At 47.8% G+C, this 9,586-nt stretch overlaps 1 protein-coding gene across 1 annotated transcript in view; it reads left to right on the plus strand.

The window, feature by feature from the left end:
• Nucleotides 1-9,398, plus strand: part of Ptprh (protein tyrosine phosphatase receptor type H) — a 35,112-nt gene extending 25,714 nt beyond the window's left edge. The window contains exons 11-18 of the mRNA XM_029570208.1: nucleotides 1,765-1,855; nucleotides 3,676-3,766; nucleotides 5,528-5,604; nucleotides 5,720-5,854; nucleotides 7,395-7,517; nucleotides 7,655-7,815; nucleotides 8,693-8,828; nucleotides 8,913-9,398. Coding sequence (XP_029426068.1) covers nucleotides 1,765-1,855; nucleotides 3,676-3,766; nucleotides 5,528-5,604; nucleotides 5,720-5,854; nucleotides 7,395-7,517; nucleotides 7,655-7,815; nucleotides 8,693-8,828; nucleotides 8,913-9,062 — 964 coding nt within the window. The 3' untranslated portion in view covers nucleotides 9,063-9,398. The remainder of the gene's footprint in view (nucleotides 1-1,764; nucleotides 1,856-3,675; nucleotides 3,767-5,527; nucleotides 5,605-5,719; nucleotides 5,855-7,394; nucleotides 7,518-7,654; nucleotides 7,816-8,692; nucleotides 8,829-8,912) is intronic.
• The last annotated feature ends 188 nt before the right edge of the window (nucleotides 9,399-9,586 follow it).

A 9,586-nucleotide genomic window follows, 5' to 3' on the forward strand; every position in this document is an offset into this window, starting at 1 on the left:
TAAAGACAAAATTCACACATTATATTGAAAAAGAGTGGAGAGAGTGACCAGTCCTGTCTGACTCCTGATGTTCATGGGAATGCTTCCAATTTTCTCCATTTAGAATGATGTTGACCATGGATTAGTGGTATATAGTTTTAATTATGTTGATATATGTTCCCTCCAGTTCAGTTCCCTCTAGGAGTTTGAACATAAATGCATGCTGAATTTTATCAAAAGCCTTTTGTACAGCTACTTAGATGACAATGTGGTTTTTGTCTTTGAGTCTATTTATATGATTAATGATGTTTATTGATTTGCATATATTGAACCATCCCTGCTTCTTTGAGATAAAGCCTACTTGATCATGGTGAATGATCTTTTTTTTTTTTTCTGTCTTTTTGAGACAGGGTCTCCCTGTAGTCCCAGCTGACCTGAACTCACTGTGTAGACTAGGCTGGCCTTGAACTCACAAGGATCTGCCTGCCTCTTCCTCCAGAGTGCTGGGACTAAAGGCGTGCACCACCACGCCTGCTGAATGATCTTTTTGATGTGTGTCTGTATGCGGTTTGCAAGTATTTTGTTGAGAATTTTTGCATCTATGTTCATTAATGATATGGGTCTATAGTTTTCTTTTTTGGTTGTGTCTTTACCTGGCTTTCATATTAGAATGATGCTGGCTTCATAGAAGGAATTTGGGAGTTCTCCCTCCATTTCTCTCTTTTTGAATAAATTAAGTAGTATTGGACACAGATCTTCTTTAAATGTGTGATAGAATTCTGCTGTAAATCCATCTCATGCTGAGTTTTTTTAGTCGGGAGGTTTTGTGTTACTGTTTCAATTTCTTTTTGTGTTATGGGTCTGTTTAAGATGTTAATCTCTTCTTGGTTTAGTTTTGGTGGTTCCCATGCCTTTAGATATCCATTTCTTTTAGGTTTTCAAATTTAGTAGCATACAGATTTTTAAGAACCATCCCTTATAATGGTCTGCCTGTGGAGGTCAGAAGAAGCTGTTGGATCCCCTGGGACTGGAGTTACTGACAGTTGTTAGCTGCCATGTGGGTGCTGGGATTTGAACCCGGGTCTTCAAAGGCAGCCATTACTCTTTTTTTAAAAAAATTATTTATTATTGTTTTTTATTTATTTTATGTGTATGCCTGTATTTTCTGCATGTAGGTAAGTGCATCCGTGTCATGCAATGCCATGGAGGTCAGAAGAGGCTGTCAGATCCCCTGGGACTGGAGTTAAGGACAGTTGTTAGCTGCCGTGTAGGTGCTGGGATTCGAACCCACAACCAGTGTTCTTAACCGCTGAGCCATCTCTCCAGCCCCAAGAGTAGCCATTGCTCTTAACTAATGAGACATCTTTCTAGCCCTGCTCCATTATGTAGTTCATGCTGGCCTTGAACTCTTGGTGGTCTTCTTGCCTCAACCTCCTGATGGCTGGATTGTAAGTGTGCGCCACCATGCCCAGCGATTGATGAACACTCCGCTGTCTTGGTTCTTTGGGTTATTGTGAACTGTGGGGCTATGATTATATGTTACCAACATCGTTTCTCTCATTACTCTTGGTGGCATACTCAGAAGGAACATTGATGGATCAGAATCACTTAGTTTTATCCCTAAAGCACAAGATTCTAAGTACTTTAAGTTTTTATATTTGTAATTCATTCATTCATTCATTCATTCATTCATTCATTTTGTGTGTGCATGTGTGTGGGTGCACCTACCACAGCGTACACATGGAGGTAATAGGACGACTTTTCTTCTCCTTCTCCCTACCACAGCTTCTCAGGAAATATCCTTGCCAAAGACTTTGCTGACCATGTCAGGAAGAATGAGAAGGACAGCAACTATGGCTTTGCTGAGGAGTACCAGGTGGGGTGTGAGCAGAGGCAACCAACCAGCTCCCTGCACCTCAAGTCCAGCCCTAACCGCCCCCCCCACTCTTCTGGATTAGGCAAAAGCAGAAACATATAGCTGTTTCTTTTACAAGTTTTTATTAGCATATATTAATTATACATAATAATGAGTTTCATCATGACATTTGCATATTTAAATGTATTTTATTCATGTTCGCCCCATTACTCTCATTTGCACCCCTCCCATTCTCACTGATCCCCTTCCTCTACCCAAGGAGGCCCCGTTCTATTTTAATATCTCTGTTTTTTGTCATTCAATGAGTTTTATTAGGGCTGCTTACAGGAGCATGAGCAAGGGGTTATGTAGATGCCCTGCTGTGAATGTTGCTGAGAAATTGAAATTAGACTGGGAGTCCCCAGGGTTGTGCCACTCAGGAGCATTTTACTGCCCTCTTGAGAAGCTTTTATTTAGGAAGCTTAGTGTTTGAAGTTCACACAGAGTTTACAAATGATAACAGCTTAAGCAGTGCAAAACACATGGGAATTTTTCTATCAAAATAGTTAGAAAACAGCTCAAGGCCATGACGACTTGCCCAGTAATAGATCTCCTTTGATGCATGCACAATGTACAACCAGGGTGAGGGATGTGACAACTTGTTCCTAGCATCCCAGATACAGGTGTCTTTTTTTGAGACTGGGTCTCCCTATAGCCTCAGCTGACCTGGAGGTCACTATGTAGACCAGGCTGGCCTCAAACTCACAGAGATCTATCTGCCTTTGCGTCCCAAGTGCTGGGATTAAAGGTGTGCACCACCAAGCCCTGGTCAGAAACTGGTGTCTTATCAGTCTTTTCAGTATCCTGGGAGCAGACACTCCTCCCACCCACAAGTCTCTGTATCAGCAAAGGCCAAAGAAGTCTGTTAACTCTTAGTGAGCAGAGTGCTATTGTCCTTCAGGGACAAAGGAGGAAGCTACAGGGTTACTTACCTTACCAGTGACTATACACTGAAGAAAATGTGTCTCCCTCCCTCAGCAACAATCAACTGCCTATAGATCCTCAAAGAGGTGTTAGGCTTCATGAACCCTGCCTCTGTCTTCAAAAATTTTTTTGTTTTTATTTTATATTAATAAGTATGTTGTCTACATGTATGTAAGTGCAGCCATGTGTGCAATGCACACAGAGGCCAGAAGAGGGCATTGGATCCCCTGGAATTGGAGTTAAGGATGGTTGCTAGCTGCCGTGTGGGTGTTGGGAACAGAACCTGAGTCCTCTGCAAGAACAGCCAGTGCTCTTAACCACTGAGTCATCTCTCCGGCTCCTGCCCCTGTTTTCTTGACTGAGGGTTTCATGAATCCTATGCTGGCCTTGGACTCACTATGTAGCCAAGGATGACCTTGAACACTTGAACCTCCTGCCTCTGGCTCCGAAGTGCTAAGTTACAAATGTGTTCCACCACATCTGGTTTATGCTGTCCTGGAGGTCTAACTCAGGACATCATACCTGTTAGGCCAGCCCACGTTTTTCAATTATACAGAAACTCTCAGGCACATTTATCTTTCCGAATCACTGAAATCTAAAGCAATAATGGATACTGGGGTCACAGTACAGGGACCCCCAGACACCCACACATGATAACTGTCTGAAGGAGCCCTCACCATCCCCTAAATCCCCAAGGGGAATGGTTGTATAACTATAGCTCTAATTTTGTGAGTATCACAGAGTCCCAGGGCACAACTGATAAACAGAAGAGGGCATGGGGAACCTGAGGGCATTGGGGGTGGAAAGGTAAAGAAAATCCAACATCCTAAACCTCCTCTCTGCCTCTCTGCCTGTAGCAATTGATCCTAGAGGGTCAAGGCCAGTCTCAGATGGTGGCATCAGCTCCCGAGAACAAATCCAAGAACCGCTACAGGAATGTGCTGCCCTGTGAGTCTTGGGGGTCTGTTGCCTTCATCTCTAACCATGTTCAATTGTGCCAGAACCCCATTCTTACTGCCTTCCTCTCCTTTCTTAAAAATTATATTTATGCTGGGCATGGTGGTGCACGCCTTTAATCCCAGCACTCGGGAGGCGGAGGCAGGTGTATCTCTGTGAGTTCAAGGCCAGCCTGGTCTACATAGTGAGTTCCAGGCCAGCTGGGACTACAGGGAGACCCTGTCTCAAAAAGACCAAAAAAGTTTATGTTTGTGTGTGTGTGTGTAGCATGTGTGTATGTGTATGCCATGGAACACCTGTTTTGTCAGAGGGAGTCATTTTTCCTCCCATGTAGGTCCCAGGGATCAAACTCAGGTCATCAGACTTGGCAGCAAGTGCCTTTACCTGCTGAACCATCTCACCAGCCCTCTGTTTCTTTTCTCTCATCTCTAGTGAGAAACAAAGTATCTCTTCTAGTGGGTCCCCTCCAGAGTCTTCCTGGCTCACTCCCTCTACTGATGGTCCTGTGTCCCTCTCAGTCCCCATGTAGCTCCCATGTCTGGCTGTGACTTCTGTTTTCGTGTGTGTGTGTGTGTGTGTGTGTGTGTGTGTGTGTGTGTGTGTATGTGTGTGCGTGCATGCGTGCGTGTGTGTGTGTGTGGTCCATGTTCATGCACATGTGTGTAGCCCAGAGTTCAACCTCAGGTGCCTTCCTCAATTGCTATCCACATTTAAAATTTTATTTTATTTTATTTTATTTTATTTTATTATTTTATTTTTGGTCTTTTTGAGACAGGGTCTCCTTGTAGCCCCAGCTGTCCTGGAACTCACTATGGAGACCAGGCTGCTTCAAACTCACAGAGATCCGCCTGCCTCTGCCTCATGAGTGCTGGGACTAAAGGCGTGTGCCACCATGCCTGGCAAATTTTATTTTTGAGACAGGGTCTCACTATGTAGCCCTGGCTGGCCTGGCACTTGCTGTACAGACCAGATTGGGCTCAATGCATAGTGATCCACTTGCCTCTGCCTCCCGAGTGTGGGGACTAAAGGTGTGCAGCAGCATACCCGGCATAATTTTTGGTTTTTTTGAGACAGGGTCAAATGTAGCCTAGGCTGACCTCAAACTCACTATGTAGCTGAGGATGACCTTGAACTTCTATTATACTATTTATTTATTATTTATTTACTTATTTATGTGCATGTTTCATATGTGTATGTGTGGGGAAGGTACCTCTGTGTCACCCATGTGGAAGTCAGAGGACAACTTGTAGGAGTCAGTTTTTTCCTTCTACCATGTGTCAGAGGATTGAACTCAGGTCTCCAGGCTGGGTGGCAAGTGCCTTTACCCACTGAACCATCTCTTCAGCTCAAACTTAAATTTCTGATATTCTTGCCTCTACCTTCCAAGTGCTGGGATTACAGGTGTGTGCAACCATGTGGCGTTTATTCTGTGCAGGGGTGGAGGGGTATGGGGAGGCGTTGAACCCAGTGCTTCATGCTAGGGAAGCACTCTACCTACTGACTGACTTGCAAAGGCCCACCTTGTTTTTAGAGACAGCATCTCTCACCAACATGTAACTCCATAAGTAGGCTAAGAGGGCTGGCCACTGAGCCTTGGAGATCACCTGTCTCCACCTTCCCATACCTTTTTACATGGGTTCAAGGGATCGAACTCACATTCTCATGCTTGTACAGCAAGCCCTTTACTGTCTGAATCATTTCTGACTCCTCTCAGAACCTCTTTGCCTTGTTCCTCCTGGTGTTCTTTCCTAGATGACTGGTCCCGGGTGCCCCTGCAGTCCCTTCAGGAGGAACCAGGCTCTGACTACATCAACGCCAGCTTCATGCCTGTAAGATGAAGGGGTGGGGATGGGGTTGAAGGATGCTCAGTGAGCCTGGAGAGATAAAGGGCTTAGAGATGCAGATCCAGTCACCTGCCCATGACATGCTGCTCTCTTCAACCAGGGTCTTCGGAGCCCCAAGGAGTTCATTGCAGCGCAGGGCCCCCTGCCCCACACTGTGAGTGACTTCTGGCGTCTGGTGTGGGAGCAGCAGAGCCACACCCTGGTCATGCTGACTAACTGCATGGAGTCTGGACTGGTAAGAGGAGAACTCTGTCCTAGTGATGACCCTGGAGAACTACCCCATGACCCTGCCCTACCTGGACACTGACCCAATGTAGACTCTTCCACACACCTCTCCACTTCTGCAGTGTGAGCCCAGCCATCTTCATCACACACCCATCCTTTCCACCCTCACAGTGTCCACTGGTCCATGTGTTTTGATCCATTTTCTATTGCTGCAAGTGAATGCCACAGGCCAGACACTTCATAAACAACAGAGGTTCCTGTGGATTATGCTTCTGGAGGTTGAGAAGTCCCAGAGCATGGTGCCAGCACCCGGGGAGGGTTTTCTTCCTGCCTCATAACCGGGTGGAGAGTATGGCCCAGTGAGGCAGAGCCAGTGTGCCAGCTTGGCTGCCTCCCTCTTCATCTGAAGCCGTGAACACCATTGTGAGGGCCTCTCCTCATGACCTCATCTGGTCCTAGTTTCTTCCCAAAGATCCACCTCTGAATACCATGAACACATGGATTTGGGTATAAGGCTCCCAGTCCATAAACTTTGGAGAGAGGCACATTGGAACTGTATCAGGTGGGACTGGCTGCCTGTAGGCCTTCCCTTGTTGCCAGGGCAGCAAGATTCCCCACACCTTGAAGAGAAGAGCCACACGAAGGGGCTGGTGTTTGCCTAGCACAGGAGCGGCACTAGGTTAGATCCCCAGCAGCACAGACACTGGGCCTGGTGGTGCACACTTGCAATCCCAGCACTCTGGAGGTGGAGGCAGGGGGATCAGGAGTCCCAGGTCATCTTTTGCTACAAAGGGAATTCAGTGCCAGCTCGAGCTTTATGAGACCCTGACAGAAAAGAAGCTACATGGAAAAGGTGTCCCGTTGGAGGCTAGAGAGATGGCTCTGTGGATAAAGTGCTTTCCATGCAAGCGTGAGGACCAGAGTTTGGACCCCCAGAATCCACATAAATGCCAGGTGTGCATGGTGGCCCACCTGGAATTCCAGTGCTTGGCAGACAGAGACAGGGAATCTCAGACTGTATTAATCATTTTTCTGTTGCTGTGATAGAAACACCATGACTAAGGGAACTTATAAAAGGAAGAGTCCATCATGGTGGGGAGGCATGGAAGCAGAGGTGGCTGGAGCAGAAGCTAAGCTCTCACATCTTCAAGCAGACACAGGAAGTAGAGTGATCAGAGATCCAGCAAGGCTTAAGAACTCTCTAAGCCCACTGCCAGTGTTTTCTCCCACATGGCCATGCCTTCTAAGACCTCCCAAAACAATACCACCAACTGGGAACAAAATGTCCAATACTTGGAGCCTATGGGGGACATTCTCATTCAAATCACCACACAGACCAAGCTGGCCAGCCAGACTAGACATGCTAGGCAAGCTGTGGGTTCAGTGAGAGACCGTGCCTCAATGGAGAAGGTATAGAGTGACTCTGGATGACAGCCTCAGGCATCCACACACACACATGCACACAGTGTGTGATACATTCATGTGAACATGCACACACACACGTGCAGTAACGGTGTCATGCTCTGTGTGCTGACCTCCCCTGTCCCCAGGTGAAGTGTGAGCACTACTGGCCTCTGGATGCTCAGCCCTGCACTCACAGGAAGCTGCGGGTGACGCTGCTGGCTGAGGAGGTGACAGAGGACTGGACAGTGAGGGATCTTCAGCTCTACCACGTGAGCCCCTCCCACCCCACTCAGAACTCCCCATCAAGTCTCCCTGTAGCTTGTGTTCCAGGGAATCACCCATCGGGCACAGAATCTTCTGGAGCCTCTACACCACCCTCCCCTCTTCCACCCTCGCCTTCTTTCAGATGGGGCAGCAGCAGACCCTCTTTGTACGTCAGTTCCACTACCTGGCCTGGCCAGATCATGGAGTTCCTTACTCCCCAGACCCCTTGCTGGCTTTCTGGAAGGTGGTTCGGCAGTGGTTGGATCAGACCGCAGGTGGAGGCCCGCCCATTGTTCACTGCAGGTGAGCACCACCCTGGAAGCCCGTCCTCTGGAGAGAACCCGCCTTAGGACTCAGAACTCAATAGGTGATTGTCCAGGAATTCATACAGGAGACAGAAAAGAAGGTGGTGAGCACAAAGATCAAGGGGGCTGTAAAGCAGACTGAGAAGACAGGTCTGGGGGCCTGTGAGATGGCTCAGTGCATGAAGGCGCTTGCTGCCAAGCCTGAGTACCCGAGTTCAACTCCCAGCACACACAAGGCAGAAGGAGAGAACTGACTCCTGCAAATTATCCCCGACACACACACACACACACACACACACACACACACACACACACACACCACTCACACAAATTAATTAAATGTAATTTTTTAATGAAGAAAGATCTGGAGGTACATGCCTGTAATTCCAACACTTTCGAGGCTGAGACATGAGGATCATGAGTTTGAGGTCAGCCTGTGCTGAATACTGAGTTCTGGACCAGTCTGGGTCACATAGAAAGACCCATTCTGAAAGAAGGAAGGGAGAGAGGGCAGGGAAAGAAAGAAAACTAAAGATTAGCTTAGGAGTTCTTGTGTTTGAACCCTATTCTCCACCCATCACCTGAGACATATGACTCCTCCTCCCCAACTTCATTTTGCCATCTATAAAATGGGTATGTGAATAGATCTTATCTTTAGGCCTGGGAGGAGTGAAAAGATCAAACAAGGCACACAGAACACAACCAACAGAAGGAAAAATCCTAGGCAGTTACTGACTTGATCTTCTGTTCCCACCTAAACAGTATCTTGTTAAGCACCACAGTCTCTAGGTGTCCCCCAAACACAGCTCCATGAGCTAGGGCTCCAGACTTCCCTCCCCTTATACACACCTGACTCTTGTCTTGTCCCTGCCCAGTGCTGGTGTGGGCCGGACAGGCACCCTTATCGCGCTGGATGTCCTGCTCAGGCAGCTGGAGTGTGAGGGGCTGGTGGGGCCCTTGAGCTTTGTGAGGAAGATGAGAGAGAGCCGTCCTTTGATGGTGCAGACAGAGGTGAGGGGCTTTGGAGGGACATGGGTGTTGAGGGAGCCTGTAGGACCCTGTGGGAAGCACCCTCATCCTGTGTATCTTTCCCAGGCCCAGTACGTGTTCCTCCACCAGTGCATCCTGAGGTTTCTCCAGCAGTCAGCCCCAGCCACCACTCAGAAGGAGGCAACATACAAGAATATGGCAAACGTCATCTATGAGAATGCAGCCGCCATCCAGGCCCATGAGTTGGAGACCTAAGCTAAGCCTACATACAGCAATATTCAGGCTAGATCTGGATACTGTTGAGCCCAGATCTCTGGATCCCCCAAGAAAACAGGTTTGAGCTCCAGCCTCCCCAACCTTGTGTGACAAGGCCACTGTACTTCCAACACATGAGCCCTATGGGAGCTGGAGGACAGGGGTCCTAGGTGGATTTGTTGTTGACATAGGAGGCAGCTGTGGCCCAGGTGTGCAGGGTTTCAAGGAAACAGGCTGGAACCTAGATTCAGAGGAAGGAAGGAATCGGGGGTCTGGGATTCTGACATTTCGGGAAGAAGGACAGGCAGGAGCCTGCCCTGCGTTTACTTTAGAAACCAAACCAGTCTTCTGTGATCTCTCTCTCTCTCTCTCTCTCTCTCTCTCTCTCTCTCTCTCTCATTCTGGAGTCTAGTCCTTTGCATTGTAAGAAGTGTTTTGTGTGTGTTTGCCAAAGATGGTGGTTGGTGTGTGCTGGTGTCAGCTGGCCAAGACGGACAGTACCTGAAAGGGGGAGTGAGGATTGA

Source organism: Nannospalax galili, unplaced genomic scaffold (genome assembly GCF_000622305.1).
Source record: "Nannospalax galili isolate Female #2095 unplaced genomic scaffold, S.galili_v1.0 scaffold842, whole genome shotgun sequence".
Taxonomy (NCBI): Eukaryota; Metazoa; Chordata; class Mammalia; order Rodentia; family Spalacidae; genus Nannospalax; species Nannospalax galili.